The sequence below is a fragment of the Misgurnus anguillicaudatus genome, chromosome 24 (assembly GCF_027580225.2).
Source record: "Misgurnus anguillicaudatus chromosome 24, ASM2758022v2, whole genome shotgun sequence".
NCBI classification, from domain to species: Eukaryota; Metazoa; Chordata; class Actinopteri; order Cypriniformes; family Cobitidae; genus Misgurnus; species Misgurnus anguillicaudatus.
In genome coordinates this window covers 40,107,706-40,127,983 of record NC_073360.2, presented here as the reverse complement: position 1 = coordinate 40,127,983, position 20,278 = coordinate 40,107,706, and the positions used below count along the sequence as shown (strand labels likewise).

Here is a 20,278-nt window from a genome sequence, read left to right as displayed (position 1 = left end):
TGTGACAGATCAAATGCTTAAGTTTAACAGCTTTATTTTTATATTAATTTATTTTTCAATTTAAATAATTTTTTTCTAAAACTACCTCAGTGATTGTCATTATTGCACATTTTGGCACGAAATACTGAAAGACTTTCGGCTGTTGCAATCATAAGCTTAATTTTATATGACATTTATTTTTCTTTATTTAAAAAAGTGTAGTTTTGTTAGTTTGTTGTTGTAAATGTTACAATTGGGGCAGAGATTGTGCCATTTTTAAAAATTAAATGTTTATGTTATATATTTTGGTTGCATTTGGAAGTAAAAATTTACCTACTTAACTAGGCACGTAATATAAGAATATCGATAAATTCATCGAACTGAATCATGGTATAATGGCTTTAAAGAAGTGTTTGATGTATCAGCAAAAAATAAATAAATAAACAAATAAAATCCCATCACCAGCGAGAAAATATATTATATTATTTGGGACCGAACCGTAACGAACAAGCCGATTCACAGCGCAGGAATTACAGCAATATACCGATCGGCTCACAGTACGGCAATGTATTGCAACACATGGTTCGTGATATGTATCGCATCGTATCGTGATATTCTTACTGATACACAGCCCTAATCATTATGATATTCAAATTCCGGTCTCAAACTTAAAAACCTTAAAAACAAAATGGTGGATGAGAGAAGGATATTTATTGTGGCAGGTATGTGCTTTATTAGTTTTTATCCACAACAGCTCCACTGACTTTTCTTGTCATTTAACTCTTTCCCAGCCAGCGTTAAAAAAGTTGCCAGCCAGCGGCAGCATTTTTTATCATTTTAACAAAAGTTAAATGCCCTTCAGAAAATGTTCTTATTAAAATATATAAACATACAATTTAACAAATGAAAAAACAGACCCTTTTCTTTAAAAAAAAAAAAGTTTCATCCCGTGTTCATTTGTTCTCTTTTTATCACCTCTCAAACATGGGTAGGTTTCTTTAAAAATACTACATTTTAAGCAAAAGCTGAGATAATTGCTTTTTTGTAAAGGACTTTTGATAGAGATCAGATACAGAGCGATGATCAAAACATACATGGCGTTTTTACTGTTTTTGGATCAGTGGATACCTCAGTCTTATACGAGTTGGGTAAGAGGGCAACCTAGTGGAAAATAGTGGAAATATGGATTGCTGTAAAAACTTGTGTTTTCTCTTAATTGAAGAGATAACTCAATGGCGGGGAAAGAGTTAATTTCTACAAATTTACTTATATGAACAATCATTTGAAGAATAGTGTACGTTTTTGTGTTTAAATTTACCAAAACACGCGCAAGTATAAACCTGGCGTCCTCCTTTCTTTCTGACAACAAAGCACCTCAACAAGCTCGTAATCACGACTTCAGAAGTGGGAATTATCAAACATCCAATAACTTACAAATCCTGCTGATGTAATCAAGTCTGCCTAATGGGGGACAAAACTTTTATGCAATACAATCTTATCCGAAATCCAGCCAAAACTCTCAGGCATGCATCACATTATGCAAGTTAAAGTTTAAAGTAAGAATTAAAATACCCCTGAACGCAAGCGTTATCATCACAAAACATGAAGATAACTCTCTTAATTATAAATAATAACTCTGAACAAAACACAACCATAGTTTGTAGGTCCCTAAAGAAAAACAAAATAAGAAATATTGCAAGAAGATGTGATGAATCTTTGAAAATCTGTGTTTCTGTCATTAATAAATCAACACGAGAAGACATACGGAGCGTCGCTTGAGTTTTACATCTTTTGTTTGAACAGAAATAATAGTGAAACACGCCGCTTATTCTCATTTCCCATTACGACCTGCATTTTATTATCCATCGTGTATCCTATATCTCCTCTCTCTGACAGTGATGTTGTGAACCGTGTACAGAATAAATCCAAAATAAATCTCTCTTTCCATCATCTCTCTCTCATGTAAAGTAGTTCATCCAGAGTAAAAGGGCATTTCAGGTAAGAAAACTGACATCTGTACATCCACAGCACCAATCAGAGAGACCCACATAACAGCCAATCAGAACACACCATCTTTAATGTACACTATAATCCAACATCACTTATATATCATCACGGTTAGTGATTTAAACCCCTGACCACTAAAATTCAGTACAAAGTTCATCCTCCTGCAGTTGTGTCGTGAACATGAATAACAAAAACTGATGAGACTCACCAGCAGTGAATAGCAGATTTTAAATCCAGGTTTTGCTACAAAGTAATCGTCTGATTTGAAGGTGATTTTGATGAGGTTTGTTTTAGATGTTATCCGTGACGGAGCTCTCTGACCACACCAGCGACCCCAAATGATGGTGCTGGTCTCAGATATATCCTCCACTTCCACAAAATCATACCTGTTAAACACACACACATTTCATTTTATATCATGGACAGTATTAATCAACAAAAAAAAATCAAACAATCCCATTACATCATACCTGCACAAAAGAGACAGCTATCACTAAATCAAATGACCCTTCTCATTTCTTTCTAAGCATTTGCTGTTCTTACGTTTTTTCTCTTCTTACTTTAATTTCACCAATCATCTCATTTGAGATTTCTGCTGCTGGTAACTTTTCTCTGTTCCCGTTTTATTTTCAGTTGTAATGTCTCATGAGTCTGTATAAAGTATCCGATTCACAATAAAAACCCATTGAACTCAAGGACATAACTGAAACCTGAGAGATGCACACACAGTCAGACACTTGAATTGGCTTTCTGCTCATTAAATATTTATGAAATACTGTAAGACTGCAGCTTTTTATTTTTGATCTAGAGATGCAGAACTTCTGAACGCTGACTGGCATCATGACACCTGCTAGAAAATCATTCATCCAAGCAGGACAATTAAACAATCACAACATTCAATCAAGCTCACATGAAACTTATCAGATCTTATTCTTTATTGAATCATCCATCCATCCATTCATCCATGCATCTTTCCATATATGCATTCATCCATCCATGTAATAACCTGTCCCCCCATCTATTAATCCATGCATTCATCCACACATCCATCCATGCATCAATCTAGCTATGCATCCATTTATCCATGCATTCATCCATGTATCCATGTATTCATCTATCCACCAATCTATTAATCCATGCATTCATCCACCCATCCTTCTATTCATGCATTCATCCAAGTATCTATCTATCTATGCATCCTTCTATCTATGCATTAATCCATGTATCCATCGATCCACGCATTCTTCTATTTACGCATTCATATATCAATCTATCTATGCATTCATCCATCCATGTATTCATCTATCCACCCATCTATTAATCCATGCATTCATCCATGAATCCTTCTATCCATGCATCCATTTATCCATGTATTGATCCATGTTTCCATCTAATCATGCATTCATCCATGCAGTCATTTATCCATCTATCCAAGCATTCACCCATTCATCTATCTATACATTCATCCATGTATTCATCTATGCATGCATCTATCAATCCATGCATTTATCCACACATCCATCCATCTATTCATGCATTCATCCATGTATCCATCCATGTATCCATCTATCCACCCATCTATTAATCCATGCATTCATCCATGTATCCTTCTATCCATGCATCCATTTATCCATGTATTGATCCATGTTTCCATCTAATCATGCATTTATCCATGCATTCATTTATCCATCTATCAAAGCATTCATCCATTCATTTATCCATACATTCATCCATGTATTCATCTATCCATACATTCATCCATGTATCCATCTATCCATGCATGCATCCATCCACCCATGCATTCATTTACGTATCCATCTATCCATGCTTCCATCAATCCATGCATCCATCTATCCATGCATCTATCAATCCATGCATTCATTCATAGATCCATGTTTCCATCTATTCATGCATTCAACCATGTATCCATGTATCCATGCGTTTACCTAGGCATCCATCTATTCATGCATTCATTCACGTATCCATCTGTCCATGCATTCATCCATGTATCCAATCTATTCATGCATCCATCCATCCACCCATGCATGCATGCATGGATCCATGTTTCCATCCATCCATGCATGCATGCATAGATCCATGTTTCCATCCATCCATTCATGCATTCATCCATGTATCCATCTATCCATGCATTCATTCACACATCCATCTGTCCATGCATTCATCCATGTATCCATGCATCTATGAATCCATGCATTCATCCACGCATCCATCATCTATCTATGTATTGATCCCTGCATCCATATATCCATGCATTCATCCACGCATCCATCATCTATCTATGTATTGATCCCTGCATCCATTTATCCATGCATTCATCCACGCATCCATCATCTTTCCATCTGTCCATGCATTCATCCATGTATCCAATCTATCCATGCATGCATGCATGCATCCATCCATCCATGCATGCATGCATAGATCCATGTTTCCATCCATTCATGCCTTCATCCATGTATCCATCATCTATCTATGTATTGATCCCTGCATCCATTTATCCATGCATTCATCCACGCATCCATCATCTATCTATGTATTGATCCCTGCATCCATTTATCCATGCATTCATCCACGCATCCATCTATCCATGCATCTATTAATCCATGCATGCATTGATACACGCATCCATCCATCTATCCATGCAGAGATCCATGTTTCCATCTATTCATGCATTCATCCATATATCCACTATCCATCTATCCATGCATTTATTCACGTATCCATCTATCCATGCATTCATCCATGTATCCATCTATCCATGCATTCATCCATGTATCCATCTATCCATGCATTCATCCATGTTTCCATTATCCATTTATGCATCGATCCCTGCATCCATTTATCCATGCATTCATCCATGTATCAATCTATCCATGTATTCATCCACAAATCCATCTATCCATGTGTCTACCCAGGCATCCGTCTATCCATGCATTCATTCACGTATCCATCAATCTATCCATTTATCCATCCACAAATCCATCTATCGTGAATTTACCCAGGCATCCCTCTATCAATGCATTCATCCATGTATCTGTCCATCAATGTATCCATCCACAAATCCATCTATCCATGCATTCACTCACACATCCATCTATCAATGCATCCATCCATCCGTACATTTATTTAAAGCCTTGCCCTCACCTGCAGACTCCATTCTCCGCCTCTTCTAATCCAAACTGAGCATCAAACTCCAGTAGAATGCGGGTGTTGGGGGGTGAGAGCAGTTTCCATGACAGCAGTAGGTTGCGGGGGTAAGAGTTAGGGAACCGTGGGCTCTGGACATAACCTCCGCCCTTGACCATGATGACCTCTTCCTTCCGGTATAAGTCTGTGAGGTGATTGCTGTCTGTTACTGGTCACAACTTGGATAGGTTAGTGCGTTTATTCTCGGAGACAAGCAAGCAAACAGATATAAACATACACAGCACACATATCAGATCCGTTTCAGTTCACTTCACATCAGAAAATAGCATTGATTCAGTTCAGGTAAATTCACATCTAATTCAATTCCAGAACTTCTCTCTAAACAGTTCACTGGCTGCTATTACATTTAAGAGCAAACTTTCACTTTGGGAAAGAAATTAATCAAACCAAATTTGATGTTAATATCTGAAGTTTACTGAAACGGATCACAGAAACACAGACACACAAAACTAAAACAAGAGCGACACGAGACAGGTAAGGTAGAAAAGCCACAGGTCTACACAAACAAACACACATGCTTTTATTCAACAAAACGTTATGCAACATGAGAACAAAAACAGATGCAATGCGACAGCTTTAGAGTCTTTAAATGAAATGTTTTAAAGAAAATAGTAAAGAATTGACAGTATACTAAAGGAAAGTGACATCATTGGCAGTGGTCTGATCTGATTGGCACTGCTAAAGATGATGTCAAAATTTGCATCTATAATCATGTGTTAATTTGTAAAAGCTCATAGTGACCACTACAGTGTGTTTTTGTATATCAAACTAAAACACACCGGTTACTGATCTGTGCACGCAGCAAACACTTGTAATTCCGGCTGTACGGCAGGAGCAGCGCCATCATCCATCACCATGACAACCTGCTGACCAATGAGCTTTGAAATGAACTTAACACACACACACCTCTTGTTTCAGTTCTATACGCGTGATACTCACAAGACAGTCTAGCAGTTTTGTGCTATATTTGCTTCATTTACACAACCTCACACACACCTTAATGTTTTTATCACCAATTTGCTTATACTCGCATTTCTTACGCCGTCTCTCAGTTCTGAAAGTTTATGCGTCATTTAAAGTTGTGATAAAGCTGTCAGCTGTTATTGTAAAGCACAAAACAGCCCTGACAGCACTTATTAGAGCTAAGAAAACACCCTATTGAAGTACAAGCTTATAAGTGATTTATATTTACACTTATGCATTTGGCCTTACAAAAGGTATACATTTCTATACAGTAGCACCAGATATACCCCGCATTTCAGTACTATGCAAGAAAGTGGATGGGTACACTGCAAAAAAATTATTAAATTTTATATTTAAAAAAACTAGACTTATTTTCTTAGGTCATTTTGCTCATCAAAAATATGCTTCTTTATTTAAGAATTTTTAGAAATTTGTACTGAAAACAAGACAAAAATACTAAGAAAGTAATTTTTGCAGTGAGTGTATACCTTGTATCATTGTTCAGCGCTCTACACTAACTTTTTGCACTGTTTGCTAAGGTGCACCAGCACAAAGGTTAGGTGCACCCAAATTTTTGACCGCATTGCATTTAACACCGCAGTTTTACAAGCGCCATGGTTGTTAAATGTACAGAATATCCATAATTCAGTCCATCCATCCCCGGGAAGCTTTTCCACTTCTTGTTTTATTGGCAGGTGTCGTTTAAGTGATACGTTACAGATAAACTGCTGGTTGCTTTACCGGAGGTGAATTTTGCAAATATCAAATACGGAGAGTGGGATTTTTTTATAAGACTACTAAAAATACGTGAGAAATATGGGAAATTATTTAAATGAGATAATGGAGGGATAGAATGGTAAAATAACGTTGTTCAATGTTCAGGAAGCACACCTTAGTGCGTGATACATTTTGAATTAAGTTGGCACAATGTCAGATCAATGCATTACATAGGATTAAACTTTTAGGTAGCCACGCAACAATAATTTAAGCATGCATTCACTGTATACACCGGGACATGATGTCGTGACGCGATTTTTAAAATGGATGCTTCACCTAAAATGCACCGCAATGCAAGTGATGCAAGCCAAATGCAATGTTCTATTGAAAATGAATGTATGTATTTCTGCAGTACCAAACTGCAATGAAGCAACTGGTCTGACTGGGACTTCACTCTTCCTCATGCACAGCACGCATGCACACGCACACACGGGTTGCTAGGTTACCATAGCCCATAACAAATAGGCTCACCCCAAAAATGATATATTATTTGTTAATAGCCTAATGGTAAATGCTGCAGATGTAGAAATGCATATTAATAAATTAAATTGCTTTATTGTTGGCACTGGCACTTATAAACACTAAATAGGTAAAAATTGAAATAAATAGGCTTCGTTTTGGAGCCAAATGTTGGAGTTGGAATCAATACACATGTTTTTTTAGAAATAAAAGCCAAATGCTTGATCATTTTATAGCCACATCATTTTCGTTATGCATTATTTGATTTGGTTGTTTATCCAATTAATCGATTAATCGATCAAGTGCTAGATTAATCAATTACAAAAAGAATGGTTAGCTGCAGCCCTAGTTGACGGGTATAATTGGTTCACTTGTTTAAACAATGTTTTAAAGTGTGATGAAGCTCGCATTTATTGTGCTTTGCTTCTACGGATAAACAAGCAATGCGAATTAAGCTCACATTGACGCATTTATTTACCTTAAAACAAAGGAAAAATAAAAAGAGGCAAATAAAGTAAATCAAACTACTTGTATTTGCAGTACTTATTATGTCTTAAAGTAGGCAACTCACTTAGTTTTCCCAATGTGAGAGAAAGACTGTGTTTGAACTGCAAGTTCATTATACAGTATAAGATAAGGAGACTTTTATGAGGGTCATAATAAATGATACGGTAATCCCGGGATAAAACATTTACTGTGTGTGTGTGTTAGTGGGCAAATACACACACAATAATAATTGTTACAGCATAACTCTACCCCAGAACTTAATCCTCTTACAATTTCTCCTGTTCTTACTTTCCAGTGTTTTTTAAAACATCATTTAATATGCAAGTTTTCCATATGAGATCTATTGGCTGCTGTCCACACTGCAGAACCTGAATCTCATCTGAATGACCATCAGAACATTCAAGAACCATCATAAATTTAAAGGGACACTCTACTTCTTTGAAAATATGCTTATTTTCCAGCTCCCCTAGAGTTAAACATTTGATTTTTACTGTTTTGGAATCCATTCAGCTGATATCCGGGTCGGGCGGTAACACTTTTAGCATAGCTTAGCATAATGCATTGAATCTGATTAGACCATTAGCATCGTGCTAAAAAATAACCAAAGAGTTTCGATATTTTTCATATTTTAAACTTGACTCTTCTGTAGTTACATTGTGTACTAAGACCGACGGAAAATTACAAGTTGTGATTTTCTAGGCAGATATGGTGATTTTGCAAAAAAGCCAAAAGTTTTTTTAGGGGGTTACGTTTAGGGGACAGGATATACAGCGTGTACAGTATAAAAACCATTGTGTCTATGAAGAGTCCCTGTTCACCGCAAACACAAGTGTATGTATTGACAGAGGTCACATTTATGACACATCAGGGTGTGTGTGAGATGCACCCTATGAAGAAATGTGACCCTGCTGTCAGATGGTTTGAATTCGACATGAAGAAACCATGAAACGCTCAGATTTTCTCCTAGAGGGGATGATGCGTGTCTGTGTGGTTTTCACACCCAGCGTGTTGCTCTATGCGTGAGTGAGAGATCGTACAGAAACCGTTACTCGGTCGGATCCTGAAGCAGAATCTATTCTTGGACATCTAGAATAGCACACAGTCTGACACGCACTTGATTATTCACACTAATAAACAACATTTTCTATCAGTCAGCAGACTTTAATGTGCTGATATTATACTCCCTGTTCCCTGTGCTTTTATACTCATAGCAACTAGGTGATTCATCAAAGTTTATTTTTGATATGAACAATTTCATTATATATATATATATTTTTTTAAAGTACTGTTTTAAGACTTCACAGCATTGTAAGTATGTTAAATTTGATTTTACACTATTAGAAAAATAGGGCTGGGACGATTAATCACGATTCATACTAATAATACCCGTCTGATATCAATTCAGAATCGCAAAGTTGATATTATGCACAGCTCTTATACAAAAAGGTTTAAAGAATAGCGATATAAATATGCTTATAGGCAATTGGTGGAGCTGCAAGTATGTAAATGATACTTCTTTGTGGTCCTAAGGCTGTCACAATGATTAAATAATCGTCTCATCGTGATTGTTTAATCATCGTGATGATTTCAGATCACCGCAATGATTGCACATCTCTCTAAAAAACACAAGGGGGAGCTGCAGCGCCTATATAAACGAAACCGTAACAGTGTAATGCAATACATTGCAAAGCCATTCAATACAGTGGTAAAGAAATGCTGCCAAACTTTGATAAGTAGTATGAACTACCAGGGAAAACATACATTTCCAAAACAGCAATTCCAAATTTAGGGAAGGATTCGTAAGGATCTGTAAGGAATTGATTTACTGCAGCCACTACATACATGTGGTCCAGTAGTAATATGACCATAGTAGAATTGGTCACTAACTATTTAGTTTTGGTATAGTCAGTTTATTTTTATTGCATTTTTATTTTCAGTTATTTTTCAGACACTTTATTGTGTTTATTTCTCAAAAAGAATTTTCAGGTTTTTAAAGATATTTATTAAATAATGACTTCTATGAATATCTGTTATGTGTATTAATATTTACTGCCAGGTAAACCTTGCAAAAGATTGCAATAATCACAACAATGTGTGAAAATTATTCAATGAACAAACAAAAAAAGTGTATGAGAATTAAATGTCAAAGTCCTAAAACAGGAAATTAATTGTCATAATCGTCACAATTTATCAGGCAATTAACCGTAAGCCAATTTCATAATCGCGACAGCCTTATTTGCGGCGCATGTTGAGTTTCAACACAAGAGCGTATGATTAGTCATGATTAATCGTTTGTAAAATAAAAGTTTTTGTTTACATCATATATGTGTGTGTACTGTGTATAATAATAATTATGTATAAATAAATACAAAAGCATGTCGATATTTAAGAAGTACTTATGTTATGTGTATATATATAACATTTTAATATTTGTATATAATTTATATTATATATACAAACATTTAATCTATAAATATATTTTTCTTACAATTATACATACATTACGGCTGGGTATCGATTCAGATGTTCAAGATCGATTCGATTTCGATTCACAAGCCATCAAATCGATTCGATTCCGATTCTCGATAAAATTTTCGATTCTGGTTCTCGGGTAGGTTTTTATACTTGATTCTCGATTAAACTCAATGCATATAGATTTAATACAAATACTATATTAATAAAAAAGAACAGTGAACAGCAGTTTACAAGTGGGTAATTAGATTAAAGTTAATCTTACGTTCAATGTTTATGGAAATAAATATGAAAGATAAAAATCGATTCTCAAAGAGCAGAATCGATTTTTTTAGACCACATTTTAAAAAACGATTAATCTGAAAAAACATTTTGCCCACCCCTAACATACATGCATGCGTGCATTTATATATACATAATAATAATAATAATAATAATAATAATAATAATAATAATAATAATAATAATAATAATAATAATAATTATTATTATTATTATTATTATTATTATAATACACAGCACACCCACATATATGATGTAAACAAAAACTTTTATTCTGCAAATGATTAGTCGCGATTAATCGTTATGCAGCCCTTGCAAGCAGAATCGCACAATTTTTGGGCACAGCCCTACAAATAAAAAAGGTCCCTAGTTGGTCCCCTAGTCACTAGGGCGGTACCCTTTCAAAAAGATTAGTACAGTACTGCTCTCTCTCTCTCTCTCTCTCTCTCTCTCTCTGTAGGAGATCTTGATTGACTCAAAAGCTTATGTGATGACACACTACAGATGATATTTTGACAAGTAATTCTGTCCAGCTCTTCTTCAGTCTGCCATGTGTGTATTTCTAGCTCCAGTTCAATACGGCAATGTCAGAGGAAGATTCATGAAATGTGCCGCTGCAATCATACCCAAATCACCAGTAATCTTGTTAAAAATAGCCTGACACAAAGACAGAGAGATACACCCACCTGGAGACATATTCATTCTGAGAAATGACCACCCTGACTTCTTCATAACCCTAAAAACAAATACAGACAGGCCAAGCCCAAATGCTTTTCAAGTAAAACATGACGTCAATGATCCAGAGTTTCCTTCGTAACCCAAACATCAGTGTGACCAACAGATTTACTTGCATATGGGCCTGAAATTTAAGCCTACCCTAAAAGCGAATAAGCCTACACCCCTAAGCACAAGCTGTTCGTGAAAAACACCCTGCACCTCTTCACTGGCAAGAAATAAAATGTTGTACCATACACTTTTACAACTAAAGTCCCTTAATATGGCTTTTCACAGCCATGACATAGCAGAGCCATTTTTGGTTCTTCAAAGAACCTTTTCATATCAGAGGTTCTTAAATGAACCATTTCTTTACTTGACCTATGCACTTAAAAATAAAGGTGCTTCATGATGCCATAGAACAGAGTTCCTCAAATCTTACCCTGGAGGTCCGGAGCACTGCAGAGTTCAGCTCCAACCCTAATAAGCTGTGATTGTCTAGCGATCATGAAGACCTTGATTAGCTTGTGCAGGTGTGTTTGATCAAGGTTGGAACTAAATTCTGCAGGGTTCCGGACCTCCAGGGGTAAGATTTAAAAAGGGGGGCCATAGAAGAACCCTTTCTGGCTGAAAGGTTCCGTAAGAACCATATGACGCTTTTCTGTTTCACAAAAGGTTCTTTGATTAAATGGTTCTTCTATGGCATCGCTTTGAAAAGCCTTTAAAGCACCTTCATTTTTAAGAGTGAAGTATGGCCTTGTCCCAAATGGCACACTCCGGACTTGTGGACTTCCTCAGAGTCTTTGATGACATCATGTAGTGCAGACCTTAGGGACTTGAGCGTCACGCCCAAGTGTGAACTCCTCCCATCCATCATATGATTGCTCTTTCACAAAGACTTGTGGGTTGGTAAAGTGCATGGAGCCTTCAGCAGTGCGGGCTTCGCCGAAGATCACATCAAGGGTGCAAAGGGGGTGCTGATGAGCACGCTTCAGAGTGTAAAAATTAGAAATTGGACACCCTAAGGACTCATAGACTTGCCGAGTATGTGCAATTGAAGGCCATGAGATTGAAAGTCCACATGAAGTGCGCTATTTGGGACAGGGCCTATATAGAGCCTTTTCCATTACAATAAACATTTAGGTTCTAAATAAGAAAGTTTTGTAGATGTTTAAAGTTCTTTAAAGCGATAGTTCGGCAGTACGTAGTACCAGATACTTTTTTAGTACCACCTCGGTTGGGGTTTCAAGCGGCCCGAGCTAATACCAAACATGACGGGAAAACACCGTAGATCACTGATTGGTCTTAGAGAATCGTCACTACTAGCACCATCGCTATAATGTAAAGATTAGCTTTACCTTCATGCTAGCTTGCGCTGTCTCGAGCAAACCTGTTGTCATCTGTGCTCTGCTATAAGTTTCCAAACTCCCTTTTAGCGATAAAAAACATCTACAGGTTGAGAACCAGTAACAACAAACCAGAAAATAGTCTGTTTGATGACAGATTTTTATCTCTTTTTGCTTTCCTGTGTCATCTTGCGAGTTCCCCTCGATTCTGACGACGGTAGTTTCTGCTGTCTCAGTCTCTTTTTTCTTGCCTTTATTTGATAGACAGTAATTAAGAGACAATAGGAGATAGGGGTATGGAATTGGCAAAGGACCTCGAGCCAGGATTCGAATTCGGGTTGCCGGAAGTGCGTCTGCACCATATGTAGGAGGCTCGGGGGCACTGTCCGCTACAGCAGTGGTTTTCAAACTGGGGGCCGGGGCCCCCAGGGGGGCCGCGAGCTGGGGCCAGGGGGGCCCCAGTTTTATGACATTTTATGAAATACATTAATTTATCATGAATTCTTGTGTAATTAAACCTAAAAAAAAGTAGGCTACTAACAAAAAGCACTACTTTTTTGCATAATTAAATTTTTTTAATTAAAATGTTGAGTTTTAGAACAGTTTTTGTCAGAGTTTTTTATTTTTTGGGGGGGGGGCCGCGAAGGAATGGACCGAACACAAGGGGGGCCGCACGTTGAAAAAGTTTGGGAACCACTGCGCTACACCATCGGCTCCAACCTGCTGTCTCATTCTCAATAGTAATATTTCTTGGATTTGTTTTGTGATGCTCCTAAAATACGATGACATGCTTCTTGGAATCTATTTATTATTTGTCTGTTTTCACACTAAATTTATTTTTTGGCAGTTTAAATGGCCGTTTGATGACCAAAATAATAAAAAATAATTCATCAGGGCAGGAATATAAAAACCAGAGAGAGGATAATCCCCCCCATCCCTCCCAACTAATCGCATCCTGCTTGGATGGCTTCAGGGTGAGTAAATCATGTGGTAATTTTCATTTTTGGCTGAACTATACGGTAATTTTAAAACCTGAACAAAGAACCTTTCTGAACCTTTATTGTTAGGATTGCACGGTAAAGTTAATTTATTTGAGGTATTATTGTGTTTTAGTGCTTTGAAACAAAGATGTATCTTTACTCAGCATTTTCCCCTTATCATACATACACAAAACTGGAACCTGATCTGTAAGAAACAATGAAGGAATGTGTGTCAGCAGACAGATGCGCGTGTGTGCGTGTGTGTGATAAGGGGAAAATGCTGAGTAAAGACAAATTTCCTGTCTGCATGTAAAATTCATAGAATTGGTCACATCGGTTACAAACACAGACAAAAAATATAAATAATACAACCTTCACATACTGTCAGCTTTATTCAACCTGTGCACACACGCACAAACACACGCACATACGCACACGCACACTTCCAATGCAACAGTAACAATCATTAATGTCTCTATGTGCAATAAATTGTGTGAGTGATGTCTGTCATGTGTATGTATGTGATATATGTGCGTGCATGTATTATGTGTGTGTGTGTACATGTGTGTGTCTGTGTGATGTGTGTGGTGGGGATTCCCACTTCAAATTCCTCAGCACTGATGGAGGGGTGTGGGGTTGGGACAACCCTATGATTCAATCGACTGAAATAACTACTCAAACACTTTCACAGCGCACACGCACACACACGCACGCAGCTGTCAACATTACAATGATTAATGCTGTCAACAGAAGCAGCTTCACCGATCAAACACACATCTGTAAACAACAGGTAGTTGACATCATACGGAGTAAAGCTAAACTTAATGAAGAGCTGACATTGGATCTGCTTTATATAAATGACTGTCACAGACTCTAAGAGAGCCACAAAAAAAACATAAAACTACAAAGACCATCTTTTCAACAGGTCTATCGCTGGTTAAAATATCAGACTCGTACATATTGATGAACGAGAGTTTTGGTATCATGCAAGTAATTTTTTTTTTTTTCGGTTTAGTTAGATGTGTAAGATACCAAAACCAATGTTGTGTCATATTAATCAGTGTCTTGTTGACTAAAACTTAGCATTGTTTTGAAATATGTCTGCAACTCTTAGCAACTTTTTTGGTGGGGTTGAAAATATTTTGACCCAGCGGGGTTAATTGTAACGCTGTGTTACAACTAACCCCTCAGCACTTGTGATATGAAAACCTAGCCTGGGTGCCAGCCGATCTTAGCCCCGCCCACCACGATTTGAAATACGGGGAAGATCGGTCTGGGGATTCACCGTTGAGGAGCTACTATGAGAATATCAAAACAGGCCGACGAATCAAATTGTGAGGGCGGGCTTTATACGATGATTGACAGATAAACGACAGTAACGTTATGAACCACGTCACCAAAGAGCGCGTGTGTTGAATGGCTGCCGCTGTAGAATTCAGATGTGTGGATTCTGACATTGAGTCTGTTCTAAAAGATATCGACAGAGCATTGATTTTAAAAGAGGAACAGAGAAACGCGAGCAGGGCATTTGTTGATGTTTTTGCCGTCCTTCCTATGGGATTCGGCAAAGGTTGGTCGCAACGGAAATGGGCAACCTTATCATGGCGATGCAACTCTGCGTGCACGACGAGATGGATATAATTAGCGGTCGTTGCCAGCTTCTTTTCGGAAGCCCGGAGTCGTGGTTGCTGAATAAGTGGAGGGACATGCTAGGCTCCAATATTTTCAAGCCAACGTAGGGTATCGTCGTGGATGAAGTTCACCTAACGCACAAATGGTAAGAGATAGTCATACTCCATGACTTAGTAAATACTTCATGTTGTGATATAAACGAAATGTTGTAAACATAGTAGGTGTTGATGTACATTCGCTAACTCAGACTTAGTATAATCACAATGTTAGTGTCATTGTAGCGAAATAACTAGCAGTTCGGTCAGGCTGCAAAGACGTAATTTCAACATACACTCCGTTGCTCTGATTGGTCGTAGGTCTATCCAATTGAGTGCAGAGGCATTTTTCGGTTGAGACACGCCTCATAATTATAGCTCAATGGAGCGGTATCAGACTCAAATTCTGACTAGAATTGAGTATGACAACGTCAGGCTAATGAAAACCGCTAACGTTAGCTTAATTCTTGCCGTTGTTTTAAATAGGCTACACACGAATGATTGCCGGCTGCCAACAAAATAAATTTCTTGAGCCGATATTTGGAGCCGATACTGGTTTTGCTCACTCAATTTACATCATAAAAATTATGAAAAAATGGCATGTTGTTAAAAAGAGATGTTATTAGTTTGCACAGTTCTTACATTTATTGTAGTCTAGGACTAGTCTAATCCCTGTCCAGGAAACCGCCCCATAGAGATGAAAAAAACCCCACTTTGTTCAGCTATGATCAGCTGTTAAGCCGAGCTTTCAATGTTGTCGTGAAAAGGTTGGCTGTTTTTAGTCACATGACCTGCAATCGCTTGCGGGTTCCAGCACTCTGTCTGTAAATTATGCCGAAAAAAATCGGCAAACACGGCAGCCATGTATCGGCCGATGCCGATACGCATAAAACTCGCAAATATCGGCCCGATATATCGGCCGGCCGATATATCGGTCTATCACTAATATAAACAATATCCACTTTATGTATAGAGACAAAATAATATTGAAATATTTTCCTGCAAACTTAATTTGCACTTCTGTCACGTTTGATGTAATTGTCCAAGAATGGTAAGTAATGGAAACAAACTTCAAATGTTCATTTGTAGCAGAGATGTGTGTGTTGCTTGTGCACAAATAATGAATCAAACTCAATTTTTTTTAAATGATTAAGCCGAAACCAAAAAGGGTTAGGTTGCGCCCGCTATCCCCTACCAATATGCCCATTTGAAGTACTATTATGCAACCTATTCATTCAAAGGTGTATTTTTTTAAAGGGTACCGCCCCAGAGGCATCTTTTTTTCTAGTGTACCATTCAACAACCAACCTGACAGCGTCTCATAAGGCTTCCCTCGCTATCATCAGTAGATGTTATGTTACATTAAAGGTGCTCTAAGCAAATTCACACGTTTTAGACCATAAAACATTTTTTTCTTACATACAGCAAACATCTCACTATCTGCTAGCTGCTTGTCTGCTGATTAAACTGTAAAAAAGCATGATCTCTGTAGACAGCCTAGGCTCCACAAACTGCAATAAAAACCAAGTGGCCAAACCTACCACCAGAAACGATAACAAAGTGTTCCAGCCAATAAACGACAAGAAGGATTTGGGGCTGGGGGTCAGGCGCGTTCATAAAAGCAGGGAAGGGAGGGGGAGGAGTTAGCTACGCTCGTTTGTTTGAAAAAACAGTTCAAACATCAACAAAATGTGAAGTCGCACAGATTCGCTTAGAGCGCCTTTAACTGCTATTATGCTTGTTTTAAGCACACATTCACTTTTTAGATATTTTTGTCTAACCGTGGGTTCACACCAGCCGCGTTTGAGGCGTCAAAATCGCATCTACCGCGTCTACTTTGAACATTTTTAGTTTACTCACTTCATTCACGCGTGAAATTTGAGTCATAGGAGGGGCTTCTGCAACTCCGCTCGCTTTTTGTAATCAAGTCACTACTAGGGCAAGCTCCTGATTGGTTACGTTGGCGCGTTTTTCCGCAAAATGTCAACTTTTTCAACTCTAAATTTGCGCAAACTAGATGCGCGAATGAGGCGGAATTGCGTCTACCGCGGCACACTTAACGCCTCATTCGTGTCGCGAGACCTCCAGATGCGCTTCAACTAGGGCTGGGCGATTTTTCGATTTATCTTTTTTTACGTGGTTGATTCAAAATCGATTCTGAAAGAGCAGAATCGATTTTTTCTTTCATATTTATTTCCGCAAACATTGAACATAAGATTAACGTTAATCTAATTACTAGTCTTCTTCACTAGATGTCACCTTCTTTTTTGCCTTGCACGATGTTACCAAGAAGTGAGAGGCAAGCCTGTCATTCATTCATTCAGTGCTTAAAATGGCGGTTTCAGGTGCTTCATCGACGTTGATGTCACCTTCACATAAAAAAGTCAGAGGTATGGAAGCCTTTTATAAATTTCGCAAGCAAGACGACAACAATAGTATTGTGGCTTTAATTTCTTTTTATTAATTACCCACTTACTGCTGTTTACTTTTCTTTTTTATCAATATAGTATTTGTATTAAATCTATATTCATTGAGTTGAATCGAGAATCGAATATAAAAACCGTCATGAGAACCGGAATCGCAAATTTAACAGAGAATCGAAAGCGTGTGAATCGAAATCGAATCGATACTCAGCCCTAGCGTCAACACGTCTTCACATGGACTTAACATTGAAATCATTCGCGCTTGACGCCTCTACCGCAGCTGGTCTGAAAAAAAAACATAACTAGACTTTTTTTCTAATGTAATTTTGCTCATCAAGCAAATACATCTTGATTTAAGATTTTTTTAGATACTTTTACTGAAAACAAGACAAAAATACTAAGTAAGAAAGTGATTTTTTGCAGTGTGTCTGGGCACTTTAACACTTCATAGCGATGTAGTTAAAACAGCTGTGTAAGATCAACGAGGAGAAGATCAGACATCATTAGTGTAGACCTGTCTAAACACGACTGAAGAGTTTAAAGCATGAACACAAATCACCTTTAAAAAACTACCTTCCAGTAACAACCGTGTTACAGTGACCCCAAAAAGCCTGAAAGACATCCTAGTTTTAATGCATTAAAGAGAAAGTTCACCCCAAAATTTTAAAAGTCATAATTTTCTACTCCTAATGTTGTTCTTAATCTGTATGAATTTCGTTATTCTTGAACAGAAAATAAGATATTATGATAAATAATGGTAAGCAAACAGCTAATGGTAACCATTGACTTCCATAGTAAGAAAAACAAATATGATGGAAGTAAATGGGTACCATCAACTGTGTGCTTATACCATTATTTATCAAAATATCTTCTTCATCATTTATCACAATACTTTCATAATATTTGTTTTCCTACTATTAAAGTGTGCTATAATTGCTTCTATTGTGTACCTCATTTGTAAGTCGCATTGCACAAAAGCGCCTGCTAAATGACTAAATGTAAATGAAGTCAATAGTTACGGCAACTGTGTGCTTACCATCATTTATCAAAATAACTTATTTTGTGTTCATCAGAAAAAATAAATTCATACTGGTCTAAAACAACATGAGGATGAGAAAACAATGACAGAAATATCATTTTTGGGTGAACTATCCCTTTAAATGACAATATCAAAGCAAATTGTGTTTTAGTTTAAAGATAATCACAAGCACACTTCTTAAGCATAACATTACACAAAAAGCAATTCTTTTAGAAGGAACTTTTTGTCTTTCCAGTGTTGTGCTGCTAACTACACCTGTTGTCATTTTTGCAGGACACCTGTGAACTTGACTACATACATCCACTAACAATCACCAGTTGATTTAAAGTTCATGCAAAAAGACCAGGAAAGCTCAAAGCTCCAGAAGACACGAGCAGATCAGATATTGTTATGACATATGACACAACGCAGACAGTTTTAAAGTAGTTAGCCTTGCCGAAGTGTCCATTACTTTTCGAGTCCACTCACCATTACTCCTCGTGTTTGAAGCTCTCAGCGCTTTGGAGGACATCATCATCACCTGGGCCTGCGAGACGTAATGTTCCGCGCACGCCGCCGCGATCATCGAACAAACGAGCAGCCACATGATCTGAACCCGAACAGACGCGCTCCAGACGCCGCACATGGACACCGAGTTTCCACAGCAGTGCAAACTCCGTAACCCAAAGAAGAGCTTCATATAAACCCAACCGAGGAATCCAAACAGCGCGACTTTATCTGCTTCTGTCCCGTTTATCCTTGAGCTTAAAATTCCCACAGAATAGTTTCCATTTCTTTAACACCGAAGGAAGCCCGAGGACGCGTTAAAGGAATCCTGGTGGGAAACTGTTGGGAGGACGCGTCCCTGACGCGCTCACGCATCAGACTCCTACTGAAAGATCAGATTGTGAGAAATGACAGCAGAATTGAAGTCCTTCAGAGAGCCGCTCGGGGCGAGGAAACAGCCGTGGGGAGAGTTTGTGCGCGCGCTTGGTGCGTAACTGTGCCACTCTTTCCTGTTTGTTGTTGCGCCTCAAGGAAAGTTTGGAGGATCAGGAAGGGCACGATGAAAATACTTTGTAGGCCATGAAATTACTTGTTGAAATCTTTACGTAGTCGCGATAAATGTCGTTTAATAAAACGCACCAACGAGGTCACGGACGAATAATCGCACCTGAGCGGAAATTCATTACCAGATAAGGTCACTTCCGCTCCGGGACTTCTTTAATTGAAAATTAGTGAATCTAATTAAATGTTTTTTTAAATTTAACATTAAAAGTAATTTACAAAATTATGACTAATGTAAGGAATAACATTTACAATTAATTTACATTTTACAAAAAATAAAATTCCCAAAAGATTCAGAAAGTGTCAATGTTCTCTCCCTGATCGATGATATCTAAACTGTAAAAAATTATATCATATCAACACATATTTTATGCTAATTTAACTTAAATTA

At 37.6% G+C, this 20,278-nt stretch overlaps 1 protein-coding gene across 3 annotated transcripts in view; it reads right to left on the bottom strand.

Moving 5' to 3' along the window:
• pdgfd (platelet derived growth factor d) overlaps window positions 1-19,991 on the bottom strand; it is a 34,213-nt gene extending 14,222 nt beyond the window's left edge. Inside the window, exons 1-3 of one of the 3 annotated variants that reach the window (XM_055197511.2) lie at window positions 19,309-19,991; window positions 5,149-5,353; window positions 2,195-2,372 (exon numbers count right to left, since the gene is read on the bottom strand). In XM_055197511.2, the coding sequence (XP_055053486.2) occupies window positions 2,195-2,372; window positions 5,149-5,353; window positions 19,309-19,519 (594 nt within the window). In that variant the 5' untranslated portion in view covers window positions 19,520-19,991. Of the gene's footprint in view, window positions 1-2,194; window positions 2,373-5,148; window positions 5,360-19,308 lie in introns of all 3 variants that reach the window. The other 2 variants (XM_055197512.2, XM_055197509.2) reach the window with 2 other exon arrangements.
• Window positions 19,992-20,278: the final 287 nt, after the last annotated feature.